At 37.4% G+C, this 21,004-nt stretch overlaps 1 protein-coding gene across 1 annotated transcript; it reads right to left on the bottom strand.

Annotated features, from left to right (window-relative positions):
• Positions 1-6,954: 6,954 nt before the first annotated feature.
• On the bottom strand, positions 6,955-7,896 carry LOC118859157 (olfactory receptor 6C3-like). The gene has a single exon (XM_036769611.1). The coding sequence runs from the start codon at positions 7,894-7,896 to the stop codon at positions 6,955-6,957; it is 942 nt and encodes a 313-aa protein (XP_036625506.1).
• Between the last annotated feature and the right edge of the window lie 13,108 nt (positions 7,897-21,004).

The following is a 21,004-nucleotide window of genomic DNA, read 5'->3' as shown; positions in this document are numbered from 1 at the left end:
CTCAAACTCAGGAAGACTTGGAATCAGATTCTATCTTTGGCATATATGGGCTATGTGACTGTGAGTAAGCCATTCAAAACTCTCAGTGCCCTGGATGGTGTCAAATTTACAGCCCTTAGCTGCAGGCTGCCCACAACCCTCCTCAGTGTGGCAGGAACAAGATCAAAATTCAGTTGCTTTCTGATCTAAATATATTGATGTATTAATAAAAAAGCAGTAGATAAACGTATGGTTTTCTAAGTCAGTGTGTGGCCCATGGAGTTCCTTATGTATGATTTAGTGACCCCCTTTCTATTTGAATTTGACACCACTGCTCTGGACAGTTCCCTAAAACTATAAGTTTCAGAGAAGGTCCTGACCTGTATAAGTAGACGGAATTTCCCCATCTGGGATTTCCCTATACTAGTGAAATCACACACATAGTCTTGATGACTAATTACTTACTATTTATCATAATAGGAACTGGAATCTAACACTTCTGGAAACAAGGATTACTTTTGTTCCAAGATGAGGCATCAAGGTAAATGGAAGAAAACATAGCATATTAATAGTGAATCAGAAGTCTATAGTGCAGTGAATATGCTATTGGAAATTACTTGATGGAGCTACGTTATGCAAAACAATGGCAGCCATGTGGTACAGTGGATACAGTGTTGGGTCTGAAGTCAGAAAGACTCAGCTATCTGAGTTCAAATCCAGCCCCAGATACTTCCTAGCTGTGTGACTCTGTGCAAGTCACTCAACCCTATTTGCCTCAGGTTCCTCATCTATAAAATGAGCTTGATAAGGAAATGGCAAACCACTCCAATAACTCTGCCAATGAAACCCCAAATGGGATCATGAAGTGTCTAACAATATTGAAATGATTGAACAACAATATGTGAAATGGCTATCAAATCCATCCAGATTTCTGGCTTTGTCAATGAAGACCTTGCATGAAAGGAGTGTTGAAGTCTAAATAGTGATTTCAAACTTAAATAGAAATGAGGCCTGCTAAACCATACAAAAGGAGCTCTGCTGACCAAATATTGCCTTAGAAAACCACATATTAACAGTATCCATGTTCTATTGATTTTTATTCATTTTGTTAAATATTTCCCAATTACATTTCAATCTGGTTCAGGCCTCAGTGGCCGGTCCCCAGTCAATGTTTGGCATCTCTAGTCTGTGTAACCATAAGGGTGGCACCATTAGATAAACAAGCAGATTGAGGAGATACTTACACATCTGGGTTTGCAGGGCCCAGAAGTTAGAATCTTGGTTTCCTTTTGTTTTTATCTTCTACCACCTACACTGAGATAAATGGAAAAAGAAAAAAAAAACACTTGCATTTCTGATATCCCCAGGTTATGAGAGGAAGACTTTAGAGAGACACTTGAAGACAGGGATAATAAAGTCTATTTTTATTTTCACTTCTTTTTTCTCCCACCTCCCAATCCCCCAGTTAAGTTTTGAAACAATGCTCAAAACATACACAAACATAGGATTTTAGCTACACACACACACACACCTTGTTTGTTGAAATCCAAAGACAGATTAATCAAACCTCTCTATTTGTTGAAACTTTAGTAAGAAAGCCTGACTCCCTTCCCTCATATCTTTGAAAGTTCTCCTTTCCCACCCCTCAGGGCAATGCATCCTGTGAAATGAGGAAAGCTTGAGTGCTAAGTGTTTATCTAAAGGAGAACAAAGTGCCCTCAGCTAGATTTTCTTTTTCCTTTACGTATATTTTCTAGGACACATACCTATATGTTGCATTCTTCAATTTCGTGCCCCAGTTCCCAGAATTAGACCCTCACACCATTCAGAGGTAAGGACTGATCTTCATTGGTGGTCCAGAGCACCTATGATATGTTTCTCACTAGATTATTTATAATGGCCAAGCATAAAGCACCAAGACCAACAGGCAGATCTTTGACATGCCCAGAAGTGATTAGGATTGGCAAGAACAAAATGTTGAAGAAGCCAAAGCCTGGGGAGGATTCTCTTGAGATAGTAGAGATTCCCTTTAGGAAGCTAATTGGTCACTTCTGAAAATCTGAAAGTGCAGCATTAAGATTGTATTTATTTTTTCACTGTTTTTTTTTATTTTCAAAAAATTTTCCTCACATTTCAACATGTCTCCTTGCCAGTTTTACAAAGTGGGATGGATATTTTATAAACAAAATCAAAGAAAGGAACCAATAATAAGTGCTTAACTTTAGGTACCTCTGCATAAATAAAGTATAGGTAATAAATGATATAACCTGGAAATCTTAATCAAGGAAGCAAGTCTGATCTCATCAGTTCTCCTGAGACTTGGGTTATGGGACTCAGGACTACAATTTGGCTTCACAAGGATTCTTACCTTTTTGTGTCATGGGCCCATTTGGTGGTATGGGTCATCTTATAGATTTCCTTCTCAGCAAACTATTTTAAGTATGTAAAATAAAACACATGAGATCATAACGGAGACCAATTATGATGGAATCAGTGTATTAAAATACTAAAAAAAGGAAAGAAAAATAATCCCAAGTTTAGGGAGCCCAAATTAAGAATTCCTGTTCTAGAATGATGTTGTTTATTCAAATTGAACATTAATATATGTCATATGTGATATATTTATGGTTTCCTATAGCAGAAATTTCATGCTTTAAAAAATGTCAGAAGCAATACTTGGACCATATGTTGTAGATCTCTTTCTTATCTATTAGGTGGTGGGTGCAAAAACAATGGGAACCTGGAGGGGCAAAGTAACTCCTCTGTCTTTATATATGTGATAGAAGGAGAGGAAAGTGGGATATAATTTTATATTCACCACAAATTTGGGGAAAGTAGATTTCAAAACATAAATAGGATGTATAAAATCCTATGGCCTAAAATTCTACAGAGGGAAGAAGCTCAGGGGGTATTGCAAGGTCTCACAACTTTGATATTTTATTTTTTAAATATGTTTTTATTGATTTCTTTTTTTTAGATAATGTGGTGGTTTCCATTGTTTCCCTCCCTCTTTTCCTTCCATAGAGCCACCTAATATAGCATTTTAAAGAAAAAGAAGAGGAAAAAATCAGAATAACTGATACATTAAAAAAATATAAAATTTATGCAATGTGCATCATCCCCACCTCTCCAAATAACTCAGTTGGGAGTGTTTTCCCATATTTCTTATTTTGATCCATTCCTGTTTTATATAAATCTTCAAGGAGGATTAGCACCTCTGGTGTTGAGGGCCTGGCAAGCCCTTTTCCAAACTGTTTATCCACCTTTGGTGTCTATTTGGCACTCAGCTATCATCTGCGGCTCTGAGAAGCTATTGAATGAGCAGCAGAAATCATCTTGGCAGATAGGCTAAACCAAATTGAGGGTGATTGATAGGCCTCAAACCTAGTGATGAGTTAGAGGGCTATCTACCTCAAGCTTGTGAAGACTTCCCCTTGCGGAATGCGAGGATACAAACAGTTTGTTCCAACAATAATGAAGGTGGCTGAAGCAGGTGCTGTGAGATGCTTAGAGCTTGGTTAAAAAATGAAAACACCAAGGTAATTCACCGCACCCTAGGCCATTGCTCATCGTCTCGACTTTTGAGTTGCCATTAGACTTTGATGATGCTGGAAGGGAGAGTGAAGCTGGTGACTTTGTGCAACTCTGCTTCACTTAAATCCAATTCATGCAGGAGTCAAGATATCACCTTGCGATGTCATTGGTCGATTGGTTCATTGTATTGTTTCAGTTATAGTAAAGTGAGGAGACAAAACCTTTTTTTCTGGTCTTGGTTCTCCTCTATACTTAAACAACAAGGACAACAACAACAGCAACAAAAACAACCAGTATTTGTAAAGTGCTTTACATATATATATATTAATTCGTTTGATCCTTTAGTCACTCCTTCAGGGTACAGTTACAGTAAAGGCTTCTTCTCTTTCTTTTCTGGCTTTCTATTTTTCTTTTTCTTTTACCTATACTAAAGTCATCCTTCATTGCTGCCTTCTTTTCAGATCTCTATAACCTTAATGAATATCAACTTTAAGTACAAAGGACAAACAGCAACAACATCTCTATGGTCAGAGCTGTCCAGTAATCATGACCTTAAGTCCATTTAAGTGGTAAGACATCAGAAGGGGTGATCAGAATGCACGCTATCTTGGGGTGGGGGAGGGGAGAGATGGGGAGAAAATTTGGAAGTCAAAATCTTGTGGAAGTGAATGTTGAAAACTAAAAATAAATCAATTAAAAAAAGAAAAGAAAAAGAGAGCTGCCTCTTTTACTCTTGATACTTATCAGACAAAGAGCCAGAAGCACTCCAGCTCTCCATTTCCATCATCCTGGGAATTTCAAGCTGCATATACATATGCATATAAAGTTTTACAAACAGTTTGAAATAACACTTATTTTCATCAGGTTAGCTAAAATATTCTGGGTAAGACTCTTAACTTATACTGCTGCTTTTGGCCCAGGCAGAGACCTAAGGAATTTGATTTAATGGTGACAGGGTGTGGCCAGTTTCTCCAAGCAGAAACCTCCAGAGCTTTCAAAGTTGCTTAAATACCACTTAAATAATTAAACAGTACAAGGAAATTATATAATCACAAATCACAATAACCAATATCTTTACCACAGCCAATATTTATGTAGTGTTAGATTTAATAAAGCCTTCCTACAGATTAAAAAAAAGTGGTAAAATGTCCCTTAAAAACTTTTAGGACTTTCCCTGCAATGAGAGAGATGTGGCTGAGAGTAACACCTACTTCTCCTAGGTTAGGTTAAATTCTCTTTGAGAAGAAAAGGAAACTTTAGACTGAATTGGACCAGGACACTAAGGCCTGAACTTTTAAGTAGTTTCTTGATAGTCTAAGGAATAAAAAGCCAAGTCCAGGAGGAGTTGGAGCTCTTCGTGCCTGACACTCTCTCCTGACTCAGTGTGCCTTGATCACAAATACAAAGATAGAATAACTGTAGCCAACTGAATCAATCTTGTACCATTGAGGATAAAGTATAGTTTCCTTGTTATTAAGGAAACAAGGTTCACTCTATTGTTACATGGTTTAGCAATATCCTATTTCATTCCAAACTGTAGCCTAAACCACCATATTGGCCTTTCTCAGAACTCACAGATCATTCTCTACTATACAAACCTTGAAATTACCTTGTCACAAATATATACACAACCACTAAGGAAAAAATTAACTTATCACAAGCATGCGTTAGAGGCTTACTAAATGAAAGGAACATTGGACCTTTATACAAGTAATTTTTTGAATATTTACATTTTCAGAATATGTGGACATCTGTAGATAAGGTATTAGCATATAGGAAATGTGTGATGGGGGAACCACATATAGAGGCATCTCATGCTTCCAAACCTGCAAAATTACTGATGAATTCAATAGATGTCATCCTACTGCTCTTAGCTGGACCTATTTCTCCACCATGTGATGTTTTCTGTTGCTCCAGTAGGTAAGGTCTCTTCCTGTGCCTGAACTTTGGTTCTGCTCTGACGTCATGCTGTTAGGTCCTCCACCTAGTGGAGGTGAGAATCTTAGTAAACCTCTCCTGTTCAGAGAAGACTACAGCTCTCTTCAGCCAGCATCACCTTCCAGTATTTATGAAACCCACCTCTCCTTATCCAGGGTGCCTCCAGAAGATATAGATGTCTAGGCTGAAACTTAATCTCTTTCTAATAAATGTGTCTCTCAACTTCTTTTAACTTAGTTGAATTCTCCAGTGAATTGAATCACTCTAAACTTTGTTATCTTTTGTTGTCTCTCCATAGGCCTTTCAGTTCAACCACTGGCCAAATCGATCTTGGTGCAACATCCACCCACTGCTTCTGGTTCTGTCTCATGGAGCCAAATAAAACAATTCTAGTCTCTCCTCCATGGGAGAACATATCAAATGCTTGAGCACAGTTATCACATGTCTTATGAGGCTTCTTTTCTATAGACAGCCAGGTGGTACAGTGAATAGGTTGCTGGACCTGGAGTCAGGAAGACCTCAGTTCGTATCTGGTCTCCAACATTTAGTATGTGATGGAAGATTGTCGTGATCATCAAATAAGCTAGTATTTGTATACAGCTTAGCACACTGGTTAGTTTTATATAAATGCTTATTCTCTACCCCCCCATCCAGCACAGATTAAACATCCCAACTTTCTTCTACCTATCCTTATATGGCATGATATTCAGGTCTTGACTCTCCTGGTTGCCCTTCTCTGCAAGTTCTCCAGATTCTTGATATTCTTCCCAAACTGTGACCTTACAAACTGAACACAATAGTACAGATGTGATCTGATCAGGGCAAACTATCAAGGGGCCACCACCTCCCTTTTTCTGGAAAGCTCTATGTTTACCTTGATCAAATTCTCTTATCCCTTTTTAGCATGTCTGGCTATTGAGTAAAAACCTATGGATCTCTTCTCAGCATAATGCTTTTAAATTCATAAAATCAAATGCATAGGATTATGGAGGAAACTAATTACATGGAAGTACAAACGACATGTATTCATTTAAGTATATTCAAAATATGTGCAAAATAAATGGAATGGAATATTTGGAGGTATGTGTGGCACCTTCAGCTGGGTGGACCAGGAAAGGAATGAGAGAGGAAGGCCCATTTGAGCTGATCTTTGATAGAAAATTGCAATGCTTAGGTGTAGGGGGTGCATGCATAAAGGACATGTTACCTTATAAAATGAATTTATTTTTAATTACTGAGAGCTGTTCTGTGTAGAAAAAAATTAGAAGTTCTTTACAGACCTATAGGACAAAGTAAAACCAGTTCAAACTTTCCTGGGGACATATCAGCTTGCTGTCTTCCAGTGAAGCAATGGATTTCCTCAAATGAAAGGTTTTCGTAGAGGGTATGGAATACCTTCAGGGATTTTAGATATGTCAGGGATTTTGTAAAAAGAATTAATTTCTTGATTATGGATTCGACAAGATAAGTTGTAAATGTGGTCAACTCTAAGTTCCTACAATTCTATCTCAACAATTTGATTTTGTACAGAGCATCTCTTAAGGCCTGTTTCACCTGCTTGTTTCGTAGAGTGTAAATGAAGGGGTTCAGCACAGGGGTTGCCACGGTGTTCACAAGAACTAACTCTCCATGGGTATCTAACCTATTAGCTTGCTTTGGTATCACATACATAAAAACAGAGCTTCCATATGTTACAGAGAGGACAATGAGATGGGAAGAGCATGTGGAGAAAGCTTTCTGTCGTTCTCTGGCTGAAGGGAGGTGTGCTATTGTTTTTAATATATTGATATAGGATATGACAGATACAGCAAGAGAAGAGAGCACAATAAACATAGCAAAAAAAAAGCCCAATGATTCCACCTCACTAGCATCAGAGCATGAGACATGGGTAAGAGGACCCAGATCACAAAAGAAATGATGAATATTATTAGGTCCACAGAATGATAAGGCAGACATTTTTAAGGTCAGACTGAAAACGAGAATGAAACCCAAAATATAGCAAGATAAAACCAGCAGGAAACAGACCCTCCTGTTCATGATGCTATGGTAATGAAGTGGGTTACAGATTGCAATGTACCTATCAAGAGATAATACACTCAATAGAAATAAACCTGTTGATGCCCAAAAAATGAAGAAAAAGAATTGTGTAAGACATGCCACAAAGGAGATTGTTTGTGCACCAGAGAGAAAGATGGTCAAGAGCTGGGGAATAATGGTTGTTATACAGCAGCCTTCCAGAAGAGAGAAGTTACTGAGGAAGAAGTACATTGGTACTTGGAGACGGTGGTCAGTCCATGTGAGGATGACGATGACTGTGTTTCCTGTCATGGATACCAAGTATAGCACTAAATGGACCACAAAAAGGAGTCTGCCCCGGTGTTGAACAGCGGGGAAGCCCTCCAGGATGAACTCCTTGATACTTGTTTCGTTGCTTTTCTGCACCATCTTCCCTCTTTGACCTGTAAAACAAAATAAAAAAATCATACCTATTAAGTAGCAAGAGGGAACCTTAATTGTCTCTCCCATGTTGTTGTATTGTTTTTTAAACTGTTATAATTAAATATGAATACAGGAGGAGAAAATTTATCTAAATGAAAAGAAAAGCTGTCTTGATTAAGAAGTCAGGATTGATTAAATTCTGTTAATCCATAAATTAGAGCTTCCCAAAATACAAAAATAACTCTGAGTAACCTTGAAACCTCCTGTCTCACCCCAGTGTGAAAGACCTGCATATGTAATTTGCCTAATTCTACTTTAATTAATATTGAGTGAGTTTAACAAATAAAAATATATCTCCTAGGTTTTAAATATTTTTGTTTCATATTTTAAAATACTGTAGAGGGACCCACTAATGTTACTATTTTTGAGTACTTCATGTGTGTAAAAGAACCTAAATGATCACATTTCCAAAATTATAAAAGATTTTAACAAGAGGAAGCATAGTGGAGTGGATGGAGAGCCAGCCCCTGAATCAGAAATGACTAGATTTAAGTCCTGCCTCTGACACATGCTGTCTATGACTTGAAGAAAGCCCTTCATTGCCTCTTTCAACTAAGACTGAAAATCAATAAACATTTATTGAGCACATAGTAAGTGCCAGGAATTGTTCTGAGTGCTAGGGATAAGAAAGAAGAGATTTTTTTTTTCATGCCCTTAAGGAGCTCACAATCTAATGGGAGAGACAAGCAAACAAATATGTACAAACAAGTTCTAAATAGGATAAATAGGAAACAATTAAAAGAGGAATTATGATGGGTTAGAAAAGGTTTCCTATCAAAGAGTAAAACACTCAGCCTACCTGCAGCCCAGGAAACAGATTAAAATGTAATCAAGAAATAATTATCAAAATAACTAAAAATACAATAAAACAGTCAACACTGCAACTTAAAAGTAAATCAATATGCAGCTTAGGGGAAACCTTATGTATGGACTACTGGCCCTTGTTTCTATTTGAATTTTATACCACTGATGTAGAAGAAGGGATTTTAATTTGGATTTACAGGAAGCCAGGGAAGCCAGTAGGTGGAGATGACTAGAGAAAATATTCCAGGCCTTGGGTACATCTAAAGAAAATGTTGGGAGGCAAAAACTCACATTGAGTGACTTATTGAAGCCTACTCATTCAATGAGTTGCAGACTTAATCCCTAATTTTTTCATGGAACTCCTATGGTAATTAGGGAGGGACTTTATTTTTTTTTTTTTTTTCTGTTTTCTCCTTTGGAATGCTGAAGTAATCAAGTACCTTTGATGAGTTTTGCCTTTCAAATGTAATGGCAAGCAAAGTGGACTTTTTGTTGTCTTTTTTTTTTGATTGAATCAAGAGTCTTGGACCTGCTTGAGAAACAAGAAAGCCTAGTTCACATAGGTTTGAGTCACATGGTTGTGCCGCCCTTTGACCCTGAAGAAGTGTTATGTAAACCATTTTGCCTTTGGGGGCACACTCACTGAAGGAGTGTTGGTAATGAGACTCTGGGTAGCCCTTAAGCAGTACCCCCCACCCCTGCTTTGAAAAATCCGGATGTTGGTGCTTCTCTGGTAACTATGAATTTCTATGGATAGACTGGTTTGTGTTATTTGTTCTGTTTATATAATTTCTGCTTGTAATTTCTGTTTGTGTTTTCTCTGAAGTTCAGGGTGCTGGCTTTTCCCCCTGGACTAAGTGAATGATATATGTATGCTTAATTATGGTAAGATTGTTAACCCCTTAAAGTTGCTTTCCTTAGAAAAGCAGATCAAAGAACCTGTGCTAAGCAGCCCTCCTGTGTGCTGGTGTCATTGGTCTTACACCCCAACAGCAGCTCTTGCCAACATTGCTGTTACAGCAACTGCCAGCATTCTGTCTACTGCCCTATGGCATCTTTTCTCTCAAGGAAATGTTCTTATCCTATACACTAAAACCTATAAGCAACATAATCATTTTATTACTGAATAAGAATATTATGTACCTCAAATTATCACAATTCTTCCTAGTAAAGATATATTCAATAGTCTTTCTCTAGTCTACAGAAATTGTTTCTTTATTTCAAAATTATAGAGATCATCGAGATTATAGACATAGGTAGAGGGGACCTTAGAGATCATGTAATTGCGCCTTCTTATAAGGTTCTTATAAGAGAGGATTGATACCCCCAAAAGTTAAATGACTTACCCACAGGCCCATAAATAGGAAGTCCACTGTGAAGGGAAGTCCTCCAATTGCAAATCCAGTATTATTCCCTTTGCCCAAGCACCTGCTAATGATTTTCTACTATTCAATTTGCCTTGTTCATCAGAAGTTCTACTGAGCACTGAAGTTTAGCCCATCCTATGCTCATACTAGAATAATAGCATAACGAAGGGAATCTTATTTAAAAATTATCTAATCTCCTCATTTTTCGTGCTTGGAAAATGTGTTCAGTTTAGATGAAGTGAGAATGACAAGGTCCTAAAAGAAATGCTGAGCGATAGGACCTGGATCTCCAGAAACACAGCATATGATTTTTCCAGTCTGCATTACACAATTTACCTTCCAATCTGCCTGAACATGAATGCAGATAGCTGGCTTACAAAATTTCTATTTAGGCTGAAGAAATTTTTTTTCCTTTCACACCTCTTTCTTTTTTTTTTGCATTGGGAAAATTAAACTTCCTATTTTAGAAATGTAATCCAAATCATCTTATGTTCCCCCTTTTACCTAATTATACTAATGTTAAACTGTGTGTTATGAAATGACAATATGATGAGAAATGAATTTGGGTAGCAACCTCTGAACTTGATGAATTACACCAGTATAATTGATGTCACAGCTCAAACTAAAAGTATAGGTCCTTTTTGATGCTTTAGTATAGAGGGAGGGAAAAAGTACATAAACAAGGCTAAGGGAAGGCACTTACATAGAGAGGCAGGTCTCAGTAGTTAGAACTTAATCCTCTTACTGCTTTAATCTTCTGTCAGGTCAAGTGCTTTTCTTGAATTGAGGCAAATGGAAGAGGAGCAAACCCTTGCATTTGAGATACTCCTGTGTTGGTATAAGAATAACATAAAATGTCTTCTAGACATTCAAGGCTAATGTCCATTTTTTTCCAGTTATTCCCACAGAGCCAGGGTTATTTATAGTTCTTGAAAAAACCTAAATCACAGAGTTTTTATCACATAACAGCATCAGCATTTGAATTTCCAGGATAACTCAAACCAACTGTTAGAAATCTTTGAGTTTTAATTGGAAGGACTGGCTCACCAAAAGCTGCCCCCCATCCTAAATGCCTTCCTTTCTTGTCTGTTCAGTTGAATGACCAAGGTATTCCTTGACTACATGAAAAAATAGATTTTGGGAGTTGCAAGTATTTCAAAAAGGGGATATGTCTCTCTTAGTTCACTTGCTTTCAATCCATTCTATGGTTTCTCCAGGACATATGATTAAATTAGCTTTTCTAGTCTTGTAGTATAAATTTCCAGACTTAAATCCACAAACCACTAATTTTGGAGATGTGTTTATCTAAACTAGAGACCTATGGCCTTTGGGACATGTTTCCCTCCTGATTTATGTATTGTTACCAGGAGAAAACATCATTGCCACTGGGTAGATTTGTAGAGAAGTAATGAGAATGAATGAGAACAAAGGATTCAAGAACCTAAAGTCAGGGGGGAATAATTTGAAGTAACTAATTGGTCATTTTTTGAAATTGGGAATTGGAGCAGCAAGATTCTTTTAGACTTTAATTTTTTTTAAAAATCACATTGCCTTTGATTCCAAGATTTGCATTCTTCCCTTACCAAGGTTTAAAAATATGAAAAATACAAGATTACCCAAGTGCTTTTCTTAAGTCCTAAATTTTACTATATTCTCAGCAAGAGGTTTGGAGTCCAGAAATAAGGTTTCTGGTTTAGGCTTTGTTTGACTAAAACCTCTGGGACTTCCAGTATCCTTGACTCCACTCTTTTCCCCACATATAGTCTGCTGCCAAGGCTTGTCAATTTGACCATCATAACATCTTGTGTACTTGGCCTATTCTCTTTTCTGACGTTGCCCCACACTGCTGCAGGCCCTTATGACTTTTTACCTGGACTATTGCAACAGTCTGCTTATTGGTCTCCCTGTTCCAAATTTCTCCCCACTCCAGGCCCTCCACTCATTTGCCAAAGTGATTTTACTAAAGTGCTAACTAACTGCTTCCTATCAGCTGTGGGATCAAATACAAAATCATCTGTTTGTATTGAAGGCCCTTCATAACCTATAGTTCCCAACTTTTAAATATACTTCACTTTACATCCTAACCTTCCTTTGCCTTCTTTCCTTGAATCCACCAGTGTATTCCTCTATTCTCCTTGCATTCTTAAGATTAACAGAAACATTTCTAGGCCTTCTGTCTATTAAACTACTCTCTATGAACCTTGATGATAATAGGGTTCAGAGGGGATATATATATTATCTCCCTATGTTTGAATTTAAGCTGTTTATTCTTGTTTGGTCCTTTAACATTGTTCATTCATGTTTACTTTTTATTTACTCCTCTATTTAAACTTCAAGGGTTCTACTTGGAACTGTATTTTTTTATCAGAAATTATTGGAAGTCCTCTATTTCCTTAAAGATTCATTTTCTTCCCATAGGCTTATACTCAATTATGCTGGGTAAGTTAATCTTGAATGTAAATCCATATTCTTTGCCTTACGGGATATTGAATTCCAAGTTCTCCACTCTTTATAATGATGGCTGCTAAATCAGGTGTGATTCTTGCAGTTGCTCCTCAGTACTTGAATTTTTCTCTCTCTGTTTACTTGTATTTTTTTCTTTGACCTTAAAACTGGATTTTCTCTATAATTTCCTAGGGTTTTCTTGTAAAGCCATCATAATATCAATAAATAAGAGTAATTTTCTCTCTTCTTTACCTATCTCTAAATCTTTATTTTTTTCTCTTGTCGTTATTGCTAGTATTTCCAGAACTATATTAAATAATACTAGGGAGAGGGCAAATTTTACTCTTGTATCCTGTTGCATAGGATACTTATATTTCATTTTAGATAGGTAATTCTTATGATATTTAAAGAACTCTCTCTGCATATACTTTGGAGGATTTATACCATAAATGAGTGTTGTACTTTGTCAAAGGCCTTTTTTGCATCTATTCAGACAATGTGGTTTTGAATATTAATATGATTAATTATGTGGATTGTTTTTCAAATCTTGAACCATCTTTGCATCCTTCTTCCTCTGTAAACAAAGTAGTTTTGTTTATTATATTATATTAGCTTAATTTACTCCAAGGAAACCCCATTCTCACCAGCTTTTTTTTCCTTTCACACTTAAGTGTCTCCTCTTCTATTTGTTACTCCTTGCCCTAATTTTGTAGTTTTGCTTAACTTTTAGTTCCTTTTCCTCTCTTACTTTTATTTATTTAATTCTTTCCCTTTTTCTTCCTCTCAGTTAAGCAAAGCCCCTCTTCCTTTCTTTGCCCTAAAATTTATTTAAAATTTTTTTTTTCTAACAAAAGGATTTTCCCCTCACTTTCTTCATTATTTATCTTCCTCTTCTCTCTATTCTAGAATTTTATTCTTCGATCTCATACTTATTTAGTCTTTCCTTAGTATCTATATGCAGAATTAAAACTTCTATGGTGCTCCATCTTCTAAACAGATTCTTTGTTGTTGAAGTGTAGATCTTATCTCTGGTCTCTCTGTTTTTGTTGTGCCTCACTCTTAGACATAACAATTCCTATAGGTGAAAGTGAGATTATTTCTTTATGATATCCATAATTATGCTCATTCATTACTAGCCTTTGCCCTCCCTGTGATCATTTCTTCCCATTTGCCATTCAATTTCTTCCCTATATCCATACCTTCTCAATGGTGTCTATTGCCTCTCAGAGGCTCTGATTTCCCTTCTCCTAAAAAAAGATAAGTGGTTTATTTGTGTACCAAATCCCCGCATATCATTGTAAGTCCTCAATCTCCCTTTATAGAATATTAATCAATCAATCATCATTTATTAAGTGCCTCCTATGTACCAAGCACTATGCTAAGCACTAGACACAGAAAAAAGAGGCAAAAAGCAGTTCCTAACAACTAATATCTCTTTTCCCATGGAATATTCATCTCCCACTACTGAAACAAGATTCTCCACTGCTTCAGTCATTCCCTTTGTCTCCTCATTCATTCCTCTGTAAGTCTTTTTCTTCATGTGACACTGCAGGAGTAACTTTCCCATTTTCGTTAACTTTTAACTTGATTAGAGCATATCTTAAATTCCCTCCTATCTTCTTCTTCCCCTCTTTTCTTTTATTCTACCTCCTATTCTGTTATCGGTCATACAACCACATTGATTTTTTTTTGGTCAAGATGCTGTGATATGTTGTGATGATGTTCATGATGTTTCAGGCCTGTTTTCCCACCATCACTACTTTTTCACAAGTTATTCACTCTCATCTCTTTGTATGTATTTCAAAAGATATCTTTGAATAGTTTCTATTTTGTTACTCTCAATTATTATATTGGTTAAACTTTCTTGCATTTCTGTTGCCTAGGGTGTATGCAAAGCAAATAATTCATTCAATTATGTTTTTCCCCTATGAATATTTCCAATGCCTCTTATGTATTGAATGACCATCTTTTTAAAAAATTAATTGTCAGGCTCAGGTTTACAGGGTAGTTCACCTTGAGTTACATTTTGAACTACTTTGTTCATCAGAACACATTATGTCATCACCTCCTGAAGATTCTGGAGGGTGTAGAATAGTCTTATTAGTTATTAATAGTATTATTCAAATTCTATCATATTTGAAAGCATTTGTCTTGATCCCTTGAAGAAGTTGTTTTTCAGTAGAATTGTTAAATTTAGCCACCATATGTCTTGGATTTTACAACATTTTTTTGTTGTTCTTATTTTTTTGTTTGATTTGGTTTTCTGGAGGTGATGTGCAGAATCTTTTGCATGTTTTATTGTTTTATTCAGATATTCTTAGAAGTTTTCTTGAACTATTTCTTTCCTTATGGCATTTAGGATTTTTTGCTTGCCATGTTTCTTTGGGCATCTTATAATCCTTACATTGTTTCTATGTGTCGTGACTACAAGATGAAAATATTTTGCTTGAATGAAGATCAAGCTTTCTTTAATTGTTATTGCTTTTTCCTTCTCTTCTTACAGGTTATCCTTTGTGTTCCCTATTAATTATTCTCTTATTTGTTTCTTTGGTGAGACTTACCCTCAAAGATTTAGTTTTTATATTCTACTAAATAGTTATGCTGTGCATGCCAAAGATTCAGCTTTTAAAATTCTTATTTCTCTTTTAACCATTCAGGAACATTCTGCTATGATTCCATGTTCTTCTCTGGCTCATCAGATATTGACTTATTTCCTTTGCCTTGCAATATTTATTCAGAGATGCTTGAACTTCTTTTGTTTATGTGGTCAGCAGCCCATATTCACTTCTGTTATTACTTTCCCTGTTGGTTTTTCTACTTGTGCTCAAGATCTTCAGCTATCTTTCCTTTCTCCTGAGATCTTTGGTAATTTCAGTCTTTTACCTTATTTTCCTTTATTACTCACTTTCTTACTTCTTTCTTTTTGGTGGTAGCTTCCCTGGGAACTGAATCTCAAGGTTTGTCTCTTATTCTTCTCACACTGGACAATTTGTGATTAACTAGGTCGAGTCTCTACACCATGTGACTCCAGAAGAGACAGATCTGCCACCATCTAAACTTTTTCCTTTAGACTTGCTCCCACACATCCTATACCAGTTGCATTTGATCCTCAGTTCTTTGAACTCTCTTGAAGCACAGAGATCTGATATACTATGCAATGCCTTCATAGCATGAACAAACCTGCCATTTTCATCATTGAGGAACTGAATGACCTGAGTTCTGTTGCAATCCTATTGGTTGACTTATACCACCCTGGTGCCTGAGTGTGGTGGGAAGAGTGGGGGGGCTTGCAAATTGAGTGTTTTAGGGATTATTGGCTTTCTCTGTTAAGTCAACAGTTTTTTTTTAAAGCATTGTTTGGGTTCTTGTTGTCTTAGGCCAGAGCTGTTCAACCTTAGGTTTTTATTAAAACAATAGACAACATATTTTGATTTGCCATTTTAGTGAGAGCTCTATGGTATCTCAGCCTAGTTTACTAAAGCATTTATGTAAATTTCTATGCTTGTAGGCAATCGCATAAATTGCACTAATGGCTGCTGCATTTTGAACAGCCCTGTCTTCGGCCATGGAAGTAACTGAAATTTCTTTATTTTTTGCACAACGTTTCTATTCTGGAGATGTTTGAGAGGTTGTAAGAATCAGAAAAAAATGTCTAGTGTTCCATCTTGTTGGTCACATGACTGAGCTAATTGGTTAGCTTCTAAATTTCCAGGAAAACTCTGTCTACTTTCCTCTGATGTAATGTGTATGTCACTATTTTCCCCAAATTATCAACTATCTCATTTATTAATTTGTGTATAACATTGTCTAAATGCCATTAGAAATTCCTGATTTTAAAAATTCTTGATGGTAATTCAAAGCAGATATGCCTGATTATTGCTATACCTACATGGAATGAGACTAAAATTTTTACTTGTCCCAAATAAATCCCACACTAGTGTAAATAATAGAATATATGCAGTGTAGTTTTGCGAGAAAGGGCATTAGCAATTGGATCACTGGGTAGGAAAACTTAATGTAGAAGGAAAATAGTTGATCTGCTAGCAGCTGCTGTGGGGGTGAAAAACCAACACAAGTCCAATGACAAGAATGCTGCAAGCACAGATTCTTTTGATCTGCTTTACTAAGGAAAGTACTGTTAAGGGGTTAACAATCTTACTTTAATCCAATATACACATACATCATTCACATAGTTCAGGGGAAAAAGCCAGCACCCAGAACTTCAGAGCAAATACAAACAAATTACAAACATGTATTTATAAATGGATCAAATACAGTTCATAGTTACCGAGAAACCATCAACATCTGAGTTCAGCTGGGAGCTCGACAACAGCTGGCCCAGAGTCACATGCTACTCCTCCTGAGCCTCAGAGCTCTAAAAGAGAAAGCCAACCTCTGGGTTTATACATCTTGTTCATGGTCAATGGTGAGTCACACATGTGACTCACCCATGTGACCTAAAAGCATCACAAAAATTCGACTTAAACCCTTGTGGTCTAAAAGCCTCTTATGTCACAAACATGTCACTCAAACCCATGTAAACTAGGCTTTCCCTTGAGGCAAGGAGGTCATCAAAGACTCCTAATTTAATCAAGGAAATAAAAGCCAAACTCTTCAAGAGCACTTGGTTGAATAAGCGCTAAAAGCCCATCTTGATTGCCAATACACTCCACCCCTTACAGGTTCCATGGCCTAACAAAAATCTAAATTAAGTGGCCATGGATCCTGGAACAAATAGAAGCATTATACATTGTGATCCAATCAAGCAAGAAACTAAAACATATCATTCACAACAAAACAAAACATATCATTCAGTGTCATTCCCAAATACTTGTTTACAATAAAAACATGATCTACCCCTATGTCCCAGCAAGTTAATCTCTTCAATCAATCACTCCCAAAATACTTGTTTTCAACATACCATCTACCCCAGGTCAAAGTGAGTTAATCTCTTCAACCAATCAGAGTGTTCAAGTAAAGTACTTCTTGAGCATGTGTCCTTTTACACACACTGCATTGCAGGCTTCCTGCCAGTACCCTCAGGCATGGGCATGCTTTAGTTAGTAAAGTCCCAAAGCAAACAAACAAACAAAAATTCCAAATATAGTTCTCTAGGGGATATATGCTTCTCTCCACACTGTTGCTGCAGGCTTCCTCTTGGCACCCAAAGTCCCAACTCAAAGAAAAAAGTCTAAAGTTCTGTTGTGAGTGTGTTCTCCCCACGCTGTTCCAGTTGCTGCTTCCAAGTCCCGAGGGGCAGCTGGGCAATAAAACCAACAGAGTGGGGTCTCTGGGGGTCAAAGGCACTTTCCCTACCCCACCATAAACAAATCTACCCCTCCCTCCTGGGTCCCAAACAGGCCCAGGGGGAGGCAGCAAAGAGGCATACTTAGCTCCTTGCTGAAAAGTTTCCATCTTTCCCCAGGGCTGAATTCCAAACCCCTGGGTTCCTGGTCTTTCAACTCCAGCTGGCCATGCCTGGCTTCTGCTGGAATCCTGGTGTAGGTGGTTCCCCACCTTTGAGCTCACTTCACCAAAGTCATCTGGAAGGCAGCTCACTGCTCTCACCTTTCCAGAGTTCTCATGCAGGCAGTCTTCTGCTCTGTCTGGGTCAATATGTTGGCAGCCGTCATCCACTTCTTCTTTCCACTCACCAGCCACTCCTGCCAAATCTGCAGGAAGGCCATTCTCTGATTTTTCTTTCAAGTCTGTAGGAAGGCAGTTCTCTGCTCCTGTTCCAAAACTCCTCATACAATATAGTCTCAAAACATTCACCCTTTCAGCACAGTCCTCTGGAGCCAGGCTTATCAGTTCAAGCCCTTGCTCCAGCCATCCAACCCTCTCCCATGCCTGGACTTTTTCTCCCATAGCCTTTGCCCTGGCCTGTCTCCTCCAGAGTGCTAGTGCCAAGGGGAGAGGGAAGGAGACTTTGTTGCTCCTAGGGCTCCATAGAACCATAACCACCCCAAGTACAAAGAGCAATCCAAAAACTAGGAAACATTTGACCACCCCAGTACCCCAAAACGCCATAGTTTCCTTTTAATCTGCAGATCCTGCCATGACTATGCCATCTTTTCCAGGATCCTTGGCCATTTAATTTAGATTTTTCTTAGACTATGGAATCTGGAAGGGGTGGAGTGTAATATCAATTAAGTTGGGTGTCTTTGATGGAGTCTTACTAGGTGCTAAACCCCAGGCCTAAACCCCTATCTACTAGGTGCAAGCCTAGGCAGGTGTGAAGCCCTCAGGGTCCTAAGGGGAGTTGCTAAGACCAGAGCCAATAGTAGAAGCCTCACTTCTAGTTGCTCAAATGATGTTTGATGATGGCTAAAGAGTGTATAAAAAGCAAGAACAGAACTATTTTCTGGGGGCTCTCACTCTTGGCAGAGTGCCGATGTGGAGACTCTGGGCAGCTGTAGTTAAGAGCCCCTCAGCTTATAAACCTGGATGTTTGGACTTTGTTAAACCCTGGTAACTATGCATTGAGATTTGAATCAGACAAGGTCTGTCTGTTGATGTTTGTAATTTGTTTGTATTTACTCTGAAGTTCAGGGTGCTGGCTCTTTCCCCTGAACTAAGTGAATGATATTTGTATGTTGGATTAAATTGAGATTGTTAACCCCTTAATGTTACTTTCCTTAGTAAATCAGATCAAAGAACCTGTGTTGGCAGCTTTCTGTGTGTTGGTTGTTGACGGGTCTTTCACCTCCACAGCAGCTGCTAGCCAGATTGTTACAACAAAGGTAGAGGTGAAGAGCAAGTCCGTTCCAGAAATATAGCACAATGAGTCCAGGGACAAAGAGATAGGAGATAAGGAACATCAAGAAAACTAGTTTGGTTGGATATTAGAGTATAGATAGGTAAGTAATGTATAATGACTCTGGAAACACTGGTTGGAGGCATGCTATGAAGCCCCTTAAATGCCAAATAGAGATTATAATTCTATCCTAGAAACAATAGGGAGCAACTGGAATTTATTGAATAGTCAAATAAAATGGTTAGATGTGAATTAAAGGAAAATAATTTTTACAGGTGTGTGGAAGATGGATTGGAGATGGAAAAACTCTATACTTAATTATGAGGCTATTACAATAGTCCAAGTGAGAAATCACTGTAGAGGGTGTTGGTTGAGTGAGTGGAGAGAAGGTCCCATATAGGAGAATGTGGCTCAGGAATCACCATTTCAGCTCTTTTGTTTTTTTTTAGCTTGTTCTTTATTTCTGGTATGCAAATATGAACTATAACAATGTTCTTATCTTTAATTCCCTATATGCTTTTTAAAGTAATGTCTTTCTTTTTGTTTGGAGTTTTCCACCCAATCCCCTACTTTTATCATCATCTCTCAGTTCATGCATTGAGTTATTATTTGCCTTTTTTTTAAAAAAATTTATTTTTTTTGGAGGGGAGAAGACTAGGCAATTTGAATCTACACAGCTAGTAAGTGTGTCAAGTATCTGAGGCCAGATTTGAACTTAGGTCCTCCTGATTCCAGGGATGGTGCTCTACTCACTGTGCCATCTAGCTGCCCCATTATTTGTCATTCTTAAGGTTATTTTACACTTTTAAAGGTCCTAGTCAAGTGGCTTTCTTTTCCAAGAAGGCATGGAAGTCATTGACTGTATTAAAATTAATGTTTGCTCATGAAAGAATATAGTTGAATAGCCAATTATGAATATCACATTCCTCAGTTGAATAGCCAACTTGGGGGGAATGGTTAATTTTTCTTCCTTTTTGGTATACAAATCACATCTTTCCTTTCAATTTTCAGGATAATTGAGAAATCTTGTATGATTAGAATTATTGCTCTTTTAAAAACATTTTTCCTGACTGCCTGGAAAATTTCAGTGCCATATGAATGCTGGAATTTGACAATTTCATTTCTAGGTCAGTTAAATTTGGTATTCCTTCCTGTTAGCATTCTATCAATCTATACTTTTCTTTCATATTTATTTTAAAAGCACTGTCATCCTTCTAGGGGTTCAGATTTGTTGATATATCTTGGATTTCACTTTATCCTTCACCCTACACGTTCATTCAAGTACCAAACATAGCCATTTCTACCTTTATGACATTTCTTATTTCCAATCACTTTTCTCCATACACAATTAACAACTTAGTTCAGACCCTCATCCTCTCTCTTCTAGATTATTACAACAACCTCCTACTTGTTCTCCCTGACTCACATCTCTCCACATTGCAGTCAATCTTTCCCACCAGTACTGAAGTAATTTTTCTTAAGTGCAAATCTGGCCATGGAACTCCACTACCCCCAAATCTTCAGTTGCTTCTTATCATCTTTAGAATAAAATATAAAATCCTCTCATTAGCTTTTAGAGTTCTTAACAACCTGGTTCAATCTGTCTTCAAGAATCATTGGGCATTATTCTCTCTCTTCTACTTTTTAATCTAGCCAAACTGTCCTTTTTATGTTTCTCTGT

This window comes from Trichosurus vulpecula, chromosome 8 (assembly GCF_011100635.1).
Source record: "Trichosurus vulpecula isolate mTriVul1 chromosome 8, mTriVul1.pri, whole genome shotgun sequence".
NCBI classification, from domain to species: domain Eukaryota; kingdom Metazoa; phylum Chordata; class Mammalia; order Diprotodontia; family Phalangeridae; genus Trichosurus; species Trichosurus vulpecula.
The sequence above is the reverse complement of the archived record's forward strand: the minus strand, read 5'-3'. Positions and strand labels throughout refer to the sequence as shown.

Bases quoted from the DNA above. Each gene is read 5' to 3' on its own strand.
- LOC118859157 (XM_036769611.1), bottom strand. From the start codon at position 7,896: ATGGTGCAGAAAAGCAACGAAACAAGTATCAAGGAGTTCATCCTGGAG.